This window comes from Cynocephalus volans, chromosome 4 (genome assembly GCF_027409185.1).
Source record: "Cynocephalus volans isolate mCynVol1 chromosome 4, mCynVol1.pri, whole genome shotgun sequence".
In the NCBI taxonomy this organism is placed as follows: domain Eukaryota; kingdom Metazoa; phylum Chordata; class Mammalia; order Dermoptera; family Cynocephalidae; genus Cynocephalus; species Cynocephalus volans.
This window is the reverse complement of record NC_084463.1, coordinates 52087853-52109474: the sequence shown is the minus strand read 5'-3', so window position 1 is coordinate 52109474 and position 21622 is coordinate 52087853. Positions and strand designations below refer to the sequence as shown.

The 21622-nt window shown below is 42.1% G+C and overlaps 1 protein-coding gene across 1 annotated transcript in view; it reads right to left on the bottom strand.

Moving 5' to 3' along the window:
• Positions 1-20304, bottom strand: part of LOC134376132 (zinc finger protein 717-like) — a 38491-nt gene extending 18187 nt beyond the window's left edge. The window contains exons 1-2 of the mRNA XM_063094796.1: positions 20268-20304; positions 9108-9161 (exon numbers count right to left, since the gene is read on the bottom strand). Of these exons, the coding sequence (XP_062950866.1) occupies positions 9108-9146 (39 nt within the window). The 5' untranslated portion in view covers positions 9147-9161; positions 20268-20304. The remainder of the gene's footprint in view (positions 1-9107; positions 9162-20267) is intronic.
• Between the last annotated feature and the right edge of the window lie 1318 nt (positions 20305-21622).

Genomic DNA, 21622 nt, shown 5'->3' with positions numbered 1-21622 from the left:
TAGGAGACCTCTTTAACTACTGCCAGTGCCTAAAAAAATGGAAGGAGATCGCCTACATTGAGGCTTTTCACCTCTAGGCTCAGAACCCTGCCCTCTGCTCCTCCTGTGCTCCCTCTCAAGTCCTTTTAGCCTGCAAACCCTCTTCACAGTCACCCCTCGATTCATCCACCTTTGACCCTGCTGATGAACGTCCACCCTACCGAGCCCTCCGCGCCCATCCCCTCCGGCGCCTGCTCCTCCTCCCCCATCATCCGCGACACCTTCTGCACCTCCTGGGCCATCCACTCCCCCGTCTTTACCCTCACCTACTCCTGACCCACTAAGCCCCCCTTTCACCCATTCCTAAGGACCACCCCCCACCAATTTAACAATCACCCCACTATGCGTGGTAGCTGGGGCTGAAGGAGTAGTTAGGGTCCATGTTCCCTTTTCCCTAGCTGACCTTACAGAATTAGAAAAAAGACTAGGCCCTTTCTCTACCAACCCTACCACCTACATTAAAGAATTCCAATGGATCCTGCAGGCCTACAGCCTCAGACATCATGACATCTTCATGCTCCTAGCCAATACCCTCCTCCCTGAGGAACGCTGCAGATTCTGGGATACAGCCCAAACCCATGCCACTGACACCCATCGTACCAATCCGGATCACCCGCCAGGCCCCCAAGCAGTCCCAGAACAGGAACCTAATTGGGATTATAACACAGCCCAGGGAATCCAGGCTCGAGACCGTTTTGCCTCTTGCTTAATAATTGGCCTCAAAAAATCGGCTCGCAAGGTCGTCAATTTCCAAACAGTTCAAGAAATTGTCCCAAAAAAGGAGGAAACTCCCTCTGAGTTCCTCAATAGATTAACTCAGGCCTTTCAACAATACACTAACTTAGACCCCAACTCAGAAGATGACCAGTATGTCCTTATGACCTATTTCCTTGCCCAATCCAAACCAGACATTAAAACTAAACTTAAAAAATTAGAGCAGGGTCCTGCAACCCCTCAGACTGAAATCCTGTCAGTGGCCTTCAAGGTTTTACGTAATCGGGAGGAGAAAAAAGACAAAAGGCCGACCACGCCAAATTCCAGATGTTGGACCAGCTTATCAAACCCCCTGGGCACCCTCCCACAGCCTCCACCTCTAAGCCTCCACCTGGAGCCTGCTTTAAATGTGGAAAGGAAGGGCATTGGGCAAAGGCTTGCCCCATCCCAAGGCCACCCACCACTCCATGTCCAAAATGCAAAAAGAAGGGACACTGGGGATCTGATTGCCCCCTCGCCCGAAGGGGTGAGGGACCAACTGCCCCACAGTCCCCCGAACCGTGGACACCACCTATATATTTGCCAGGCTCAGTATCCATTAACCACAGCAGCCCTCCTCGGGTTAAGTGCCATCATTCAGGACCTATTAAAAAAGGGGGTATCTCCATTCCACTCTCTCTCCTTTCAATACTCCCATACTCGCTGTAAAAAAACCTAATAGCACCTTTCATCTCGTCCAAGATCTCCACCTTGTTAATGCCGCTGTCATTCCCATTCACCCCCTTGTACCTATCAAAACAGTTGGACCCCACTGTATGAGTCTGGGCACCTTGTTTAAGAGCCCTGGCAGTGGGGCAGTTACTGCATAAGGAGACATCCAAATTAACATTTGGGGCACCTCTCACCATTCTCTCACCACATCACCTCAAAGACCTCCTTACCTATAAGGCTCTCCAATCCCTCCCACCTTCCAGAATTCTAACCCTCCTATCCTCGTTTCTGGAAAATCCTGCCCTATCCTTCATTACCTGCCCACCGCTAAATCCGGCCACCCTACTGCCTATACCAGATTCCCCCAAGACCCTTTTGCACAGCTTCGTAGAAAACCTTCAAAATTTTATACCTTACCGCTCAACCATCACTGAGGGACCCCTATCGCATGCTAATCTCACATGGTTCACGGATGGGTCCTCATTCAAGAAGGAAACATTCATTACACAGGGCATGCCATAGTCTCCCTTGACTCGGTTATAGAAGCCTAACCTTTACCCAAGGGTACTACCAACCAGCAGGCTGAACTTATCGCTGCCACGTGAGCCTGTGTTCTAGCTGAAGGAAGAACTCAACTTATACACTGACTCCAAATATGTCTTTCATATACTTCTCTCTCATGCCGCCATATGGAAAGAATGTGGTCTGCTTAACATCAAGGATAACACAATCACCAACTAAGCTTTAATCTCTACATTAATTGAGGCATCCCATTTACCTTGTGAATTAGGAGTCATTCATTGCAGAGCCCACCAGAGGGACGATTCCCCAATCACTCACGGGAATTGTAAGACTGACCTCGCGGCATGCACTGCGGCAGTGCACTCACAGACACAAAACCAACTTCCCATTCTTCCATATGACTCCCAAGGTTCACAGACACCTTCTCAGCCTCAACTGCCTAATGATGATAAGTCCTCTCTCTTTCGCTTGCTCCATGACCTGTTTCACTCTAGCCCCCAAGCTTTATCCCAGTTTTCACAAGCCTTCTTCTCAATCACCCCATCTGACAAAGCCCTCTTGCAAAAAATTTCCTCCTAATGCACAATCTGCCAGCGTACCAATCCTAACACCCCTCTCAAACCTGGGCCATACCCCTCCCACCAGGCCAGAGGTCTCACACCCGCAGCCGACTGGCAAGTCGATTTTACACACGTGCCTTCTGTCCGGTGCCTCAAATACCTCTTGGTGTTTGTTGATACCTTTTCAGGATGAGTAGAGGCATTCCCATCATCCAATAAAAAGGCCTCCACCATAGCCCAGACTCTCCATTCCCAAATCATCCCACGATTTGGGATGCCCACTTCCATTCAATCTGACAATGGACCTGAATTTACCGCCCAGGTAATACAGAAACTCTCCCAGTCACTCTCTCTCCCCTGGCACCTACATTGCCCTTACTGACCTCAGGCATCTGGAAAGGTAGAGAGAACCAACAGAACCTTAAAGGACATACTAACTAAATAGTCTCTGGAATTACACCTTGATTGGGTCCGTCTTCTACCTCTCACTCTACTCAAGACCAGAGCTCTCCCAAAAAGGCCCTCCAATCTTTCCCCTTTTGAAGTCATGTATGGTAGGCCCCTCCTACCCCCGGGGATCACAGCGACTGAAGGACCCATACCACCCACCATGGCCTTACCGTTGCTCTCCCACCTTCGCACCAAGCTATGGAAGTACCAGGACAGGCTACTTCCAGATCCGTCACTTTCCAAAAATAACCTTTCACTCAGCCTAGGCCAATTAGTATTCATATTTCCAGGCTGAAGCCCTACACTCAGGATCCGCCCTCAGCCACCGAGAACTCCAATAACAAGCTGCAAAAGAACTTAACACACCATTCTTTTAAGTGTATCTATCATCCTACCGACCCTTTCAAACTCTGCCTATCCCGGACCTCAGCCTTACCCCCAATTCCGGAGACATGAACCTTCTCCTTGACCTTCTCCTGTTCTTTTCATTTCACCCAGGGAGCTTTCAGGCCCCTCTGCTAGCTCCCCAGGGCCACCCATTTACACCTGGCAACAGATCATTTCTGAAAAACTCATCTTTCTCTCTCTCTCCCGGATATTGTTTTCTCTCATGCGACCGCTCCTGGTGCTCGTCCCCTTAAACGCTTCCCTTCCTCAACCATTTATAACCACACTGTCACCCCACCAGCCTCTTTCTTCTGGTGGAATGGAACCCTCTCTACCTCCATCCTGCCTAATCTTACTGCCCCATGCCTTCTTGTCACCATCGTCCCTCAACTCACTCTGTATACCAGTTCAGAACTGTTCCATCTTCTTCATCCCCCCTCAAGACAAAAAAGGGCCGCCTTCCTCCCGATCATGGTTGGTATTTCCCTAACAACATCAGCAGTCAAAGCCAGCCTGTCGGGAGGAGACTTAGGACACAGCTTATGGGTGGTCAAAGACATCAATGCTAACTTGAAGGGGCTCTGACTTCCACTGCCCAATCTCTTTCCTCTCTACAGAGACAGATCACCTCTTTAGCTTAGGTCACCCTACAAAACCACAGAGCACTAGACCTCCTCACTGCAGAAAAAGGAGGTACTTGCATCTTCCTTACGGAAGAATGCTGTTATTATATCAATGAATCCGGCCTAGTAGAAACAAACATCATCAAACTCACTGACTTAGCTTCCACCCTATGAACCATATCCAGTTCTAACCCATTTTCTTCTTTTATCTTAAACCCTATCCTAACTTGGATTTGGCCCATTTTGGGACCTCTAATCATTATCCTCATAACCTGCCTTTTCTTGCCCTGCATCATTAGGTTTCTTCAATCCCAAGTGGGAAAAATCTCTAATCAGGCCTTTAACCAGCTTTTGCTTAGAAACTACCAGCTTCTAGGTACCGATGAACCCCCTGCCTCATCTCGTGAGCACCTCAGCCGATGCTGAAGAGACACCACCTTACAGAGGAAACGCATTCTTACACGCCCTTGCCACTAATGCCTGGCTGCTCCCTCCAGTCTCCAACTATGAACAATGGAACCGGTGCATATTCAACTTTTGGCTTCAAGGAACGTTTATGGACTTTTCCCCTTTTGAAATTACTTGTTTCTCCACCCTCCTTTGGGGTTTCATAGTGGGTATTTATGTACCTTCCTCCCTTTGGCCCCCCCACAACGCCCCAGTTCAGCAGGAAGTAGCTCGATGACTTCAAGGTCCCCTTTCCTAAAACAGGAAAAAGGGAGGAATGTAAGAAACCAAATGCCCCAAGGGATCACACCGAGGAATCTAAGAACCCAAATGCCCCAAGGGATCACACTGAGGAATCTAAGAACCCAAATGCCCCAAGGGATCACACAGTGATCACATAAGTCCTTCTCGGCCACACCCCATCATGGCGCTGGTTGCCCTTCTCTTCCGTACTCTCCTTCCCGCCAGCGTGAATCGCACACCAATCAGCTCACCCCAAGCCCCATGCGGTATGCTATGTAGGGATTGTATTTTAAGCCAATCAGCCTTTCCTAAAAGCCCTATATATATGTGTGTGTTCCGCCTAATAAACTATCTCTCTCCGGTGGATCATCAACTGGTATCAACTCGTCCTTTCAAAAATATTTTAAAATATTTGATTAATGGAAAAATTTTTTAGGAAAAGCTGAAAAGCAAAGCATTAAAAGAAAGATTAGACAATAACAAAAAAATAGTAAAATGGCAGACCTAAATCTAACCCTAATAACAGTTTAAATGGAATTAGATTAAATCTTCTACTGGAAGCAAAAATTATCAGATTTGGTAAGTCTCAACAATATGTTAACCAGAGACATACACTTTAAATATAAAGACACAGAATGAAAGTTAAAAAGTAAAATAAAATTTAAAATATTACACAAACACTATGAAAAACTTAAGTGGTAATATTAATAATTGTGAAAAGAAGTGTCACCACAAAATATGTTACCAAATATAAATGGAACACTGAAGGATGTGGGCCACATTATTGCCTCCCAAAGCATGGAAAGTGGAAAGGTATCTCACCCTCTCAGGGGTCTGCCAAAGGAGACTTATGTGAACAATGGTAATAGTGCTACATGGTCTCCTCTCTCTGAAAATGGTAAAATATAAGAAGGACAAAGTAAAGAAGGCTGGCTGGTCAGCTCATTAAGATGGATAAAACATGGTTTTAATAAAACCAAGGTCAAGGTTTGGATCACCATATAGGCCATCTGCCAATAAGTAAATAGCCAACAATAAAATAAAAAAGGATGGTCAATTTTCAAACAAATTTAAAGAGAATATAAAGGAGCCAGAACTTGCTGAGTTGGAAATAAAACTGCTTTTCAATCCAAGTTTTTTCAACAAAATATTTTCAAAGACAGAAACTACTTTGAGGAAAGAATCAAATTGTTTTGTAAACAAACAAACAAACAAATATCTTTCCAGCCTTCTAAGTACCATAGGGTGTGATACATAGATAGCACCTGATAAACAATACAACTTTTTAAGAAATAGGTGCCCAAGAAAGAATGGAAGGCCAGAGAAAATAGGGCCTAACACAGAGGTAGGATTGGTTGTATGGATTTTAGTACAATGAAAGTCCGTGCTTTTTAAAGATGTACACAGGGGAATTTCTTTGGCCAGTATCCAAAAAAAAACTTTTTAAAAAGGTCTTTGGATTTTTAATGTATTATATGAAAAAAATAAAATAAAATAAAAAAAGACATTGCTCCACTGTAAACCCAATCATTTAATAAAAATGAATATAAACAGAGAATGGTGAGAGCCCGCAGGGCACAGTACAGAAGCAGGAAGCATCTTGTACAGAGACCAACACGGGGACCTAATCAAAGAAATAAACCAGGTGCCCAGTGGGCATAACTGCTCAGACCAGACCCTGCTGGATGCCAGCCCTTCCCACCTACCCTGCTGAAGGGAAGTGCCCACATGCTTAGGCCAGTCTCCTCACTGTGAGATGGCCATAAGTCGAGGAGATGAAGAAAACAGGCCACGGGACATAATTTAATTGGGTTTACAGCCAATTGCACAACAGTAGATTTCAAGGGCTCCTGATAGGAGCAAATTATATTTTGCATATGGTAGAAACTTGTGGCCAGAGACCAAACAGTGTTCTCTTAAAGACTGCTAGAAATACTTACTATTCCTTTTATTGAGAGGTAGGATATAATTGCCTTCCTCTTGAATCAGGGCTGGTCTTAGTGATGTGCTTGACCAAGAGAATGTGGTGGAGACATGCTTTGGGATCTGAGTGGAGATAACAAGAAGACTTGCAGCCTCTGCCTGGGCCTCTTGGACACTTACCCTGAAGAAGCCAGACAAATCTGACTACACGGAGACTGCCAGACTCTGAGGAAGTTCACCTGGCCACAAAGAGGGCCTGGATGTCTGCCCAAAGTCCCCAGCCAGTCGTGTTCTTCTACTTTAGACCAGACACATCATGCAGCAGCCAACCCACACTACCCTGCACACTATACTTACCTACAACATTGCAACATGGAGTAAGGAAAAAATTCTTATTCTAAGCAACTATGTTTTGTGTCACTGTGTCATGCAGCTGATCACCTGAACACCAGACAAGTCATTAGAGACCAAAGACAGTACTCTCATATGCAACAGGAAGCATGTAGTTTCACATTGATCAATAGATCCAAAATAAATAAAGCCAGCATTTCACATCTTGTTACATCTCAAAGTCTAGTTGAGAATGTAAACTTTCAGTTAACTGGTATGTCATTTTTCTTTCTTAACCAACTGTTAGCTATGGTACTGCTTTATAAACATACTGATGACTAATGCACACACCCATTTTTCTCATTGATTTCTAAGTGATCAGCTGATATAGGAGAAGAAGAATATACATTCTGTAAAAAAGATTAAAAACATAATGGGTCTTCTTGAAGTAGAAACAGAGAACTGTACAGTAAGAAAACTACACACAGAATCACAGATATAAATTTCTATATGCAAAATGTACAAATTATAAAAATCTGCCATTTCTATTTTTCTTCTTCGCATGCCTTTTTACTGGCCCTTCATCAAACATGTCCCACGAACTCCTGAATACTTTCTCCCCTCACACTCCTAAGGATGTCACCACAGGTGCTGAATAGAATCACAGGTCCCCATGGATTGAATCTCATCACCCAGTAAATATGCCCTTAGGTTTTTACATGATATTTACACTGGAACAAAGTTACTGTCTTTATAAGAGCCAACATCTCCTACACCTATACAAGCAGTGTATATAGAAATTAGAATAAAATGAAAAGAACAAGCAAGCAAAAGGAACAGGAATAAACACCAGAAAAGACTAGACCCCAGAAACAGGGAGGAGGCCAGGAAAAATCCCACTTCAGTGGCTTGGGTCACTGGCTGGGTGGTACTGTTACCACAAGTAAGAGAAAAGAAGTAGACGTCATTTTCATTTTGGATTCATTGGCCTTAAGGTGCCTTTTAAATAACTAGAAAAACCAGTTAACAGAGTTCAACCTATGATAGAAAGAAAAGGGAAGAAATAGAAAAGAGAAGAAACTAAAGAGAACCAAGAGTACAAACTACAGAGGACTGAATCAGTCAAGAAAAGGAGCACAGTGACAATAGTGCCCAGAGTGAAGCACTTTGATAAGCTACGTTAGGAGGAAAAGAGAAGAATTCAGGAGAAACTAGAGAAAGCCATCAGTAAGGGCTTGAGAGAAACTGACAAACCAACACAGAAGAATTTCCAGAGGTCATGAATAGCAGTTTCAAATGTGGCAGAAGATTCAACTTAGAAAAAGACTAGAGAATAGGCACTGGATTTCACTAATTTAGGTGATAATTCAAGTTTTTATCTGTGAATCAAGTCTTCCAAAGCTGTACACAAGCCACAGGACATGTGAGTGAAGCCATCTTGAAGCAACAGCCTCAGTCAAGGCACCAGGTGACTGAAGCTACATTTAGAATCCAGGCATCGCTAGCAAGAAAACTACCCAGATGAGTACACCCAACATGTGGATCCATAGAACTTCAAGAAGATAAAATGGCCTGATATTTTAAGCCATTTGGGTTTTCATTTGTTCTTACACAGTGAATGTTAACTGACACATCTAAGTCCCCAGAACTCAGTAGGCTTTAACAAAATTATGTAGGGGAGAAAGTCTTACATTACATGACCTTTACAGACTACTTATTCAGGAACACATGCCTTAGCACTCACTAACCATTTCCTGTGCAGAAAGGTAAAAGTGTTCATTTCCAGGTTGGCAGTCAAACACCTTCTAATAGAGACAGTGTTTCAGAATTTAGTGTCAATAAATCTTCATATCCCATGAGAATTTGGTATTTTACCTTATTAGTTTCCATTCCAGTCATGTAAAACAAGTGTCTGCCTTTTTTGCCACAACATCAGAAAGACCAGAGACAAAATTTTACTGAACTTAGATGACTCTGAGGTCTTATAACTTGCTATATCTACATGCAAACGTTATCTTATACATGTGCATTTCCTTCCAACTGAGTTTTATTCATTTCTACTTTTTCATTTTAATTCAGGCTCCCCACAATAACCAGGTAATACAGTAAAAAAAAAAAAAAAAAGAGAGAGAGAGAAATAAATAAATAGACAACTCACCAGAGAATTATTCATCTTTTGTTGCTCTTGGAAATGCATAGGACACTCTGGCAGCTTAGATGGGAGAGAAGAGAATGGAGTGGATTACGGAAAGAACTGTTGTGGATTGGCCCTGGATTCTCCTGCCCAAAACTCTCTACACAATAGTTAGGAAAGAGAAACAAACAAAATCTTCCCTATAAGACAACAATCTTTTATGGTCAATAAGGTGCAACAAAGACCCATTAAAGGTGCATCTACAAGTACATTAATTGGTAAAAAAAGAGAAACAGTTGATTTTGGTGTTAATGAAAACATACGTTACCTACTGATTCAGCAAGAATCAGTGATATCTAAATATACAATTTCATCATTTAAACCAAAGAAAAACAGGGAGTTCCAGTCAAGATGCTGGAGTAGTTGGTTCCTGGTGTCACTCTCTCCCACAGAGTGACCAATTTGCAGCTAATGATGAGCAGCAATGGAGGACCTGAGATCTGTGCTGGAGTGGATGGGAACTGTCCAGCATGGGACTCCAGTTCAGGTTGCTCTCCATTCTGTAGAGAGACTTTAGAGCTTCTGGGCCCACACACCCTGAGCCTGCAAGGCCTGAGAAGGCAAGTCGGGCAGGACTTCCTGCCCAGGTCACTCCTACCACCAGGAGAGATGTAACAGCCTCAGGGCTCCCACATCCCAAGCCAGCTGTCCTGGAGAAGGCAGGCAGGGCAGGAATTCTAGCCCAGGATGGTCCTGCTGCCAGGAAAGACCTAACAGCCTTGGGGCTCACACACCCAAAGCTAGCCAAGCTGGAGAAGGCAGGTGGTGTTGGACTTCTGACCCAGGCTGCCCCTCTTCTGAGAGTGACGTAAGGGCTCTAAGCCCCCACAACCTAAGCCACTCGAGCCAGAGAAGGCAGGTGAGGTGGGACACCAAGCCTAGGCTGGTCCATGAATATGGGATTAACTTAAGAGTGCAGAGCCCCCACACCTTGAGCCAGCCAAGTCAGAAAAGGCAGACAGAGCAGAACTTCTGGCCCAGGCTAGTTTCTGCTGACCAGATGCAGCAGTCCTTTCAGGATCCAAGCCAGACATCAGGGTGAAACAAGTGCACTGTAATACCCCTGGCAGCAATGACAAAACACCAAAGGAAAGATAACAGAAATATGAAAAATCAAGAAAGTATACCAACACCAAAGGAAATTAATAACTTTCAAGTGCTAGATGGTATAGAACAGGATATCTTTGAAATGACAGACAAGGAATTAAGAGCAACTATTGTAAGGAAATTAAATGAGACATCAGAAAATTCAGTTAGACAACACAATGAAATGAGAAAAAGTATACAGGATCTGAAAGAAGAAATGTACAAAGAAATCAATGCCTTGAAAAAGAATGTAGCTGAGCTTGTGGAGGTCAAGGATTCATTCAATGAAAAACACAACAGAGAGTTTAACCAGCAAACTTGAACAAGCAGAAGAGATCATTTCTGACCTTGAAGACCGGCTGTTTGAATTATCACAGGCAGACCAGAAAAAAGAATCAAAAAAAATTGAAGAAAATCTAAGAGAGACTACAGACAACCTTAAGCATGCAAATATCTGAATCATGGGAATTTCTGAAAGGGAGTAAAAAGGAAATGGCATTGAAACAGATTCAATGAAATAATAGCAGAAAACTTCCCAGGTATAGGGAAAGTCACAGATCTCCAGATTCAGGAAGCCCAAACATCACCAAACACATTCAACCCAAAAAGGCCCTCTCCAAGACATATGATAATAAAACTGACAAAACTCAAAAGACAAAGAGAATTTTAAAAGCTGCAAGAGAAGGAGCAACTCATCTATAAGGGAGCCCGAATCAGAATAGTATATTTCTCAGACAAACAAAAACTGTGGGAGTTCACTACCACACGAAGAGCCCTATAAGAAATTCTCAAGGAAGTACTAGATTTGCTACAACAAAAACAACCATCACTGCCATGAATATGCAAGAAAAAAGAATAACTACTAGCAAAATAAAATGCTAAAAAAGAAAAGAATAGTTTACCTGTAACCTCAAGAAACCAACAAATACAGAAGACAAAGAGAAAATTAGAAAGAAAGGAAAAGATACTTAAGATATCTAAACAAAAATCAGTAAAATGCTAGGAGTAAGTCATCACCTTTCAATAACTCTAAATGTAAAGGGATTATATTCCCCATTCAAAAGACACAGACAGACTGACTGGATTAAAAAGATGGATCCAAAAATCTGTTGCCTTCAAGAGACTCACCCCACCTGTAAAGACACACACAGAGTCTAAGAATGAAAGGATGGAAAAAGATGTACCATGCAAATAGAAATGGAAAATGAGCTACAGTAGCTATTCTTATATCAGATAAAATGACTTTAAAGCAAAAACCATTAAAAGAGATAAAGAAGGCCACTATATAACAATAAAAGGATCTATCCATCAAGAAGACATAACAATCATAAAAATATTTGCACTAATGTTAGAGCAGCCAGATAAACAAACCAAACACTAATAGATCTAAATAAAGAGATAGACACTAACACCATAATAGCAGGGTACCTGAAAACCCCACTGTCATCATTGGACAGATCATCTCAGCCAAAAATCAACAGAGAAACACAAGATCTAAACAATACTACAGACTAATTGGATTTGGTAGATATCTACAGAACATTCCATCCAACAACCTCAGAGTGTTCATTCTTCCCATCAGCACATGGAACATTCTCCAGAATAGACCACATATTACGTCACAAAGCAAGTCTTAACAAATTCATAAAAATTGGACTCCATGTATTTTTTCTGATCACAACAGATTAAAATTAGAAATCAATAATAAACAAAACTCTGAAAAATATACAAACTCGTGGAAATTAAACTACATTCTACTTAATGATATGTGGGTCCAAGAATAAATTAAACAAGAAATCAAAAAGTTTCTTGAAATAATGAAAATAATGACACAACATACCAAAACCTGTGGGATACTGCAAAAGCAGTATTAAGGGGGAAATTTATCACATTAAATGCTAACTTTGGAAGAATGGAAAGATGGCAAGTAAACAACCTAACACTTCACCGTAAAGATCTAGAATAACAAGAACAATATAAATAGTAGAAAGAAATAATTAAGATAGGAGCAGAACTAAATGAAATAGAAACAAAAAACAATACAAAAGGTCAATGAAAGAAAAAGGTGGTTTTTTGAAAAGATAAATAAAATTGAGATAAAAGATAAACAAAACCCAAATAACATAAATAAGAAATGAAAAAGGTGATATTACAACTCACATCTCAGAAATACAAGGAATCATTAGAGACAACTGTAAGCATCTATCTGCCAAGAAGTTTGAAAATCTGGAGGAAATGGATAAATTTCTGGATTTATACAAATTAAAAAAACTCAGCCAAGACGATATAGAACATCTGAACAGACTGATAACACTGAGAGACTGAAGCTGTTATCCAAAGTCTCGAAAGAAAAGCCCAGGACAAGATGCATTCACTGCAGAATTCTACCAAATGTTCAAAGACGAACTGATACAAATTCTCCACAAACTATTCCAAAAGACTGAAACAGAGGCAATTCTCCCAACCTTATTCTATGAGGCAAACATCAGCCTGATACCAAAATCAGACAAACATGCATCAAAAACAGAAAACTACAGGCCAATATCCTTGGTGAATATACATGCAAAAATCCTCAATAAAATACTAGCTAACAGAATACAGCAACACATACACAAAATTATAAACCATGATCAGGTGGGATTCATCCCAGAGATACAAGGTTGGTTCAACAAACACAAATCAATAACTGTGATACACCATCTTAATAAAACCAAAGACAAAAAACACATGATCATCTCTATTGATGCCGAAAAAGCATTTGACAAAATTCAACATCCTTTCATGATAAAGACTCCTTACAAGTTAGGCATGGATGGAAAGTATCTCAACATGATTAAAGCCATATATGATAAGCCCACTCTCAATATCATCCTGAACAAGAACTAGACAGGATACCTACTCTCACCAATCCTATTCAACACAGTGTTGGAAGTCCTAGCCAGAGCAATCAAAGATAAGGAAATAAAGGGCATTCAGATTGGAAAAGATGAAGTCAAACTGTCCCTCTTTGCAGATGACATGATTCTAAATATCAAACATCCTAAAGGCTCTACAAAAAACCTCTTGGTGTTGATGAATGATTTTAGCAATGTTGCAGGATATAAAATCAACACTCAGAAATCAGTAGTATTTCTATACTCCAACAGTGAAAATGCAGAAAAAGAAATCAAGAAAGCTAGCCTCTTTACAATAACCACCAAAAAAATACATATACATATATATATATATATAAAATACTTAGGAATAAAGCTGACCAAGGATGTGAAAATTCTCTACAAAAAGAAATACAAATGACTGTTGAGAGGAACTAAAGAGGACACAAGTAGATGGAAAGATATCCCATGCTCTTGGATTGGAAGAATTAACATTGTGAAAATGTCCATATTACCCAAAGTGACCTACAGATTCAATGCAATCCCCATCAAAATTCCAATGACATTTTTCTCAGAAATGGAAAAAGCTATCCAGACATTTATATGGAAAAACAAAAGACCACACATGGCCAAAGCAATCCTGGGCAAAAAAAAAGTAGAGCTGGAGGCATAACACTACCTGCCTTTAACCTATATTACTAAGCTATAATAACCAAAACAGCATGGTACAGGCATAAAAATAGACAAATGGATCAATGGAATAGAATAGAGAACCCAGAAATCAATCCATATGCCTACAGCCATCTGATCTTTGATAAAGGCAGCAAATTTTCAAACTGGGGAAGAGACTGCCTTTTCAACAAGTGGTCCTGGGAAAATGATACTCATAAATAGAATGAAATGACCCCTACCTTTCACCACATAGTAAAATCAACTCAAAATGGATTAAAGAATTAAATATACATCCCGGAACAATAAAACTCCTTAAAGAAAACATAGGAGAAACACTCCAGGAAGTAGGAGTGGGTACAGATTTCATGAGTATGATCCCCAAAGCACAGGCAATCAAAGGAAAAATAAACAAATGGGATTCTATCAAACTAAAAAGCTTCTGCACAGCAAAAGAAACAATCAACAGAGTGAAAAGACAACCAACAGAGTGGGAGAAAATATTTGCAAAATATACACCTGACAAAGGATTAATATCCAGAATATATAAGGAACTCAAACAACTTTACAGCATAAAAACAAATAACCCAATTAAAAAATGGGCAAATGAGCTGAACAGGCATTTCTCAAAGGAAGACATAGGAATGGCCAACCGACACATGAAAAAATGCTCAACATCACTCAACATCCAGGAAATGCAATTCAAAACCACACTGAGATACCATCTCACTCTAGTTAGGATAGCTAACATCCAAATGACTGAATATGATAAGTGCTGGAGACATTGACAAGAAAAAGAAACACTCATTCACTGTTGGTGGGGCTGCAAAATGGTCCAGGCTTTATGGAAAATGATATGGACTTTCCTTAAACAATTACCGGCAGATCTACCATATGACCCAGCTATTCCACTGCTGGGAATATACCCAGAGGAATGCAAATCATCATGCCGAAGGGATACATGTACTCCAATGTTTATTGCAGCACTATTTACAATAGCTAAGAGCTGGAACCATCCCAAATGTCCATCATCTGATGAGTGGATAAGGAAACTGTTGTATATCTACACAATGGATAACTACTCTGCTATTAAAAAAAAAAAAAAAAAACTGAAACACTACCATTCGGAACAATATGGATGGACTCCAAGAAAACTATATTAAGTGAAACAAGTCAGGCACAGAAAGAGAAAAACCACGTTCTCACTGATTTGTGTGAGATAAAAATAATTAAATAAATAAACACACAAACAAGTAAAGGGTCAGGGGGAGAAAACAGAATAACCACAAAAATTCCTTGAACTTTTAAGTCAAGTGAATGATGTGTGGGGAGAGGACACGGGGTGGAGAGGAACGGGTAAAGGGGCATGAAAATCAAGTGCACTGTATTTTCAGAAGTACAAAAAAACCCAAAGAAAAACACATCATGTCTTTACTAAAACTGTTACAGAAATATAGTTATACTATATTAACTATTTTTGTATTAATATAATGCCTCTATAAACAACTCCAGTGATGGAGTTTGAATATGCTGTCCCCTCCAAAACTCATGTGAAAATTTGATCCCCAATGTGACCGTGTTGGAAGCTGAATGAGTCACGGGGACAGATCCCTCATAAATGGATTCATGCTCTCCCGGGGGAGGGAGGATTAATGAGTGAGTTCTTATTCTTTAGTTTCCTCCAGAGCTGACTGTTTAAAGGACGCTGGCACCTCCGCTCTCTCTCTTGCTTCATCTTGCCGTGTGATCTGCTTTTACCCGCTGGCTCCCTGCCACTTTCTGCCATGAGTAGCAGCAGCCTGAAGCCCAGGCCAGATGCAGCTGTCCCAGGGTCATAAGACAAATAAACCTCTTTTCCTTATAAATTACCCAGTCTCAAGTATTTCTATTATAGTAACACAAATGGATTAATAGAGAAAATTCGCAACAGAAGTGGGGTGTTGCTATACAGATACTCAAAACTGTGGAAGAAGCTTTGGAACTGGGTAATGGGCAAAGGTTGAAGGAGTTTGGAGAACTTACAAGACAGAAAGAAGAGGAAAAGTTTGGAAGGGCTTATAGAATTATGTGGTGAGCAGAATGCTGATAGAAATGTGGACAGTAAAGGCCATGCACATGATGAAGTCTCAGATAGAAATGAGGAAATTATTGGGAACTGGACAAAAGATCACCCTTTCTACACCATAGCAAGGAACCTGGCTGTATTGTGTCCATGCCCTTGGACTTTGTGGAAGATGGAACTGAAGAGTTGTGTACCAGAGCATTTGGCAAATTTCTAAGCAGCAAAGCATTAAGGAAGTTGCATGGTTGCTTTTAAGAGCCTACTCTCAGTTATAGCAGCAAAATCATGATGTAAAGCAAGAATTTAAAAAGGAATCAGATCATAAAGATTTGGAAGATTTTCAGCCTGGCCATGTGGCAGAGAAGTGGAGAGCAGGAGAAAAATGCAAGGGTGAAGCAGATAAACTTGTTGCTAAAGACATTATCTTAGTGATGAAGAGGCCAGATGCTAATAGTGGAGACAATGAGAGGAAAGCCCTGCAGGCATTTGAGAAGTCTGGAAGGGTGCCCCACCTAACACAGACCCTGAGGCCTAGAAGGACTGAGTTATCCTGGAGGACAGACCTGGGGTGCAGCTGCCCTTGGGATCCTGCTCCCTGCATCCCAGCTGCTCTGGCTGGAGCAGCCCCGAGTGTGGTTCACGCAGCATCCCTGGAGAGTAGTGGCCTGAAATCTTGGGGACATCCACATTACGTTGTCTGCAGGCTGGGAGGACATGAGAGCAGTGGAAGGGTGGCAACCTCCGTCCAGATTCCAGATGATGTATGGAAAAGCAAAGGGACCAAGACAGAGACTTCCCAAAGGGCAGAGCCACTGCAGAGGACATCTACTAGAGCAGTGCTGAGCAGGAAAGTGAGGTTGGACCCCCCTCAGGGAGCTCCCACCAGGGAAATGTCTAGTAGAGCCAAGGCAGCAGGACCACTATGGAGACCCCAGACTTATAGAGCTACCAGAGTGGAACACTGGTCTGGAAAAGTTGCAGGCACCAGCACAGCTCACTTGGCTGTCCCTGGCTGTGGGAGTGAGGCTGCCTGATCCTTTGGGGGCCCAAATGCCCCACTGTGCCCAGGATGCAGAACTTGGAATCAAAAAAGATTATTTGGGAGCTTTAAGATTTACTGTCTGTCCTGCTGGGTTTCAGACTTGTTTGGGACCTATTTTTCCTTTCTTCTGGCCTATTCCTCCCTTTTGGAATGGGAATGTATACCCAATGTCTGTTCCACCATTGTATCTTGGTGGTAGATAAATTTGGCTTTGTTTTTCAGGTTCACTGCTGGAAGGACTTTTGCTTTTGTTATCAGATGAGACTTTGGACTTTGGACTTTTAAGTTGGTGTGGGAAAAAGCTAAGAATTTTGGGACTGTTGGGATGGAGTAATTGTATTTTGTATATGAGAGTGACATGAATTTTGGGGGACCAGGGGCAGAATGACGGTTTGGAAGTGTTGTCCCATCCAAAACTCATATGGAAATTTGATCTCCAATGTGGCAGTGTTGGAAACTGACTGAGTCATGGGGGCAGGTCCCTCATGAATGGATTCATGCTCTCCCTGTGGGAGGGAGGATTAGGGAGTGAGTTCTCCCTCTATTAGTTCCCTCCAGAGCTGACTGTTTAAAGGATCCTGGCGCTTTCCCTCTCTCTTGCTTCCTCTTGCCATGTGATATGTTTGTACCCACTGGCTGCCTGCCACTTTCTGCCATGAGTAGAAGTAGCCTGAGGCCCGTGCGAGATGCAGCTGTCCCAGAATCATAAGCCATATAAACCTCTTTTCCTTATAAATTACCCAGTCTCACGAATTTCTGTTATAGCAACACAAACAGACTAATATATCCAGATAAGTGTTTCCACTACAACACATCTTATTTATATATAGCTAATTATCTAAATAGTATGCATCTTGTAATCCAAAATCTTTTGCCCATCATTATATAGGTAAAGTAACATACATAATGTATATTTCTCTTGGTACACCATCACTGTGCCAGCGATGGATCTCCCTGCACCCAAACCCTCAGATAGTATGCTCTGACAATGGACTGGGCTTTGCTATGTGACTTGCTCTGGCCAATGACACATTAGAAAATGTTATGCAAACATGTTTGATAAGTAATGGCCACTGGTGCTTGCTCTCTTAAACACAATCATGGTGTGAAAAAGCCTGAGGCTACACTTTTGGAGACATGGAACTCAGCCAAGAGTCAGCAGAAACCACAGGACATGTGAGTGAAGCCATCTTGAACCAACCAGCCTCAGTCAAGGGACCAAGTAACTAAAGCTGAATTTTTAATCCAGCCAACACTAGCATGAGAGCTGCCCAGCTCAACACACCCAAAATGTGGATTCTTGGCACTTCAACATAATAAAATGGCTGGGTTTTTTAAGCTATATGGGTTTTCATTTGTTCCGTATGTGACAAATGCGAAATGATACATTTAAGTCTCCAGAACTCAATATGCTTTGAACAAAATTATGTGGGCAAAAGTCTTATATTACATATCAAATACAATCAATATACCTTCATAACCACAAGGAGTTTTGAAAATTTCAATGACTGTCAACTAAAAGGACTACTTTATTGAAGCCCCTGATGTTAATGGAGGCCATGTGAATCATAAAAAGCAATTTTATACACATCAGTGAACTACGGAGTAAGACTTTCTGTTATTCTTTTTTTAATATATCATATAGAAGTTGTTTACTTTAAAAATATAAAAAGGGTCTGTTTCTTATAAAGTAGTAGTGAACCATAAAATGGTACTTTGAAAAGTTCATGGGAAAAGATAACTAAAAGTGAAAAGGAATATCTCCATGAAGTTTTTGAAGCACACGAGTATTGTAATTTTCCCATTTAAGTAATGTAAAATTGGATCCGATATACATATATGCAATGTTTCTGATTTTTAAGAACAGAATACTGACATTAAGTTGGAAATACTTAATGTTATTCACTTTGTGGTGACATGATTCGCAGAAAGCACTGGAGATAAAAAAGGATAGGGATGTTTTAAACAGTGTATGTTAAAGCAATGTTTGCTCTAAGTTGACTTCATTCAGCATTACAAAAGTAATTTCAACAGTGAACAAGCACTTGTTTTTGACTGAAGTGTGGCAAAATGGAGAACAGACAAAAAGTCAGGAAATCTAACATCAATAAATCATGTGACCCTGGGCAAGTCACATTTCCTAAAATCTACTTATTTTCACTTTTCTTACAAGGTAGAAATACCAGACAAGCCATTCCTGAACTACCAGAAAAAAACAAAGCAGATACAAAACCATAAGTATATTTCTAGATGCCAAAATTGGTGATAGTCTAGGTTTGAGAGAGCTCAGACCCTGGGAACAATGAGGGAAGACTGAAAGAACGGGACTGTGTTCAGAGAGCACTGTAGACAGAGTCTCTCATCTATGACAGGTTATTCCTGTACCCCAAAGAACATCTTCAGACCCCTTCAATAAGTAACATTTGCAAGGTCCTTGCCTATTCTCAAACTCACTCACCCTTTTCAAAATTGAACCAAACCTTCCCATGTCACCAAGTCACGATCGCTGCCGAATGCGGTATTATCTGTCAACTCTTGTGCATTTGTAAGCACTAGACTAAATAACTGCACGGGCTATGCAAAGCTACACCTGTCTGGGACTCTTCTGCCTCTGCTCTGAAGCAGTACTGAGAGGGTTCAGGCCACAATGATGTTCTCCCAGGCAGGATTCCTATTCATCGGGCGCCCTCCTTCAAGCTCTTGTCACAGCTCTATTACCCCCAAAAAATCAGAATGTCATGCAGAGCCTCAATCTCCCTCCAGAAGTTACTGTCCCTGAAAACGAGGTCTTGCATTATCCTCTGTAAACTGAGACCAGGAGTGGTAGGCAGGCTACACAGTGCAGGAAGGGAGAGAAACCTGACTTCCTGAAGAGACATCAAGACACCCCACAAACAAAACTGACACAGAGTATCAGCCTGCACACACTTCACAATTATTTCTATGAGAATCTGGGGGCATTACACTAACGTCAACACGCTCATGTTACAGACGGGTAAAGTGAACGTCCCATAGGTCGGTACCAGGTTCCTGGACGGCGGAGCTGGAATGTGGCCTCCCGCACACCTCCCAGGCTCGCTGTCTTCACACACCCCCACCCACGTTCCTGTGGCCACTTGGATCTGAGCCCCCGTTCGGGGACATCTGGAACCGGCTTCTGAAAAACGGCTGCGCACGCCCGCCTTTCCGCAGCGCCGTCCTCTGACGGGGCCGTTGTGGAAAGCGCAGCCCGGGTGCCCCATCCCCCGCCCGGCCCAGGTCTGCGCTCGCGTCACACGTCAGGCCCCGCCCGCCTGAGGGCCACAGCGCTGCTGCCCAACAAGTGCAGGGACACCCGTCCTGCCCCCAGAGTCCGGAGGCCTGGAGGGCTCCTCTTTCACCCTCGAACCCACCTTCAGGGACGCGCAATCCAAACCCAGGCTCTGAGAAGCAGCGAGGGGAGGGCAAAAGCGACCGGAAGTTCCAGACAAAACATGGCGGAGTGGGCGTAGCAGCACATGCGCAGTAGAATCACGGAAATGCCTGTCCCGTAGTAGTCCTCGGAGGGTAACGTCATTGCTGGGCAAAACTACATTTCCCACATGGCGCAGTGAGTGAGGATGCGCAGGGGCAGAAGTACACCTGTGCCTGTGATGTTAATGGCCAGCGAGACTACATTTCCCAGAAGACGCTGCAGCCCTAAACTGGGAACCAACTGCGAAAATTGTTAAAATTTTCCCAGCTGAAATCTTGTTACTGGGAGATAAGGCCTTGTTGGATCAAGACTGGTCTCTACCCACGTGACAGACTAGTCTCCACTCCACTGAGATTTAATTCTGATTTTTCATGAAGTCTTGGTTTGACAACCTAAGACATTGTGGCAGTAATGGGGAAACTCAAATGCGGCCCAGGTGTATCTGTTATAGAACCCAAATCTATTTTTAAAGATGCATTTTAAAGTATGAAAAAATCATATCTATTTTATTTTAAATCTGTTAAACAACAAATTGATGTAGTAATTTTCTTTCAAAACATTAGAAGATGTTTCATCTCATCCAACAAACTAATTTGTGAGTTTCAATGCACTGTATTACACAGTTAGAAAAACTGCTCTGGTGTTTACAATGACATAAAAGAGCCGGGTCACAGGGTAGGTGCATTTCTTAAGCCTTCTGCCAATTTACACTTGCAGGGTCTGATAATTAATTGCACAGAAATTCCCATGTACCATGAACCTATCCGTTCATCTATTAAATCAATTTCAAGTAACTTGGGGTGTGTGTGTGTGTGTGTGTGTGTGTGTGTGTGTGTGTGTGTGTGTGTGTGGTGGACAAGAACGTTGCCTTTTCTTCTCTGGTTTCTGCAGCAAACTAGACAAGGAGATCTGTACACGGGTTTATAAAAGTTTCTGCTACACTGAAGTTCCTTTTAAAACAGGGAAATAAAGTTGGCTGGTTAGCTCACTTGGGAGAACATAGAGCTCATAACAATGGTCAAGAGTTCAGAACCCAGTATTGGCCAGCTGCCGAACAAGAAAACAAAACATGGAAAAATGCCCAGCTTCAGTAATCAGGGTTGATGCGGGTTGGAGTGTTAGAATGTGGGGCAGAGTGAAAGAAGGGCAAACGTTGGGGGTGTGTGGATGGTGCGTATGAGAGGCTGCAGTCATGCTTAAAATCTCTGGTTTTCTCTTTTCCTAATGTATTTCCTGCCTTGTCGAAATTCCTGTGCTTTCGTAGATCCTTCAACTTCCCCTCAGTGATTCTAC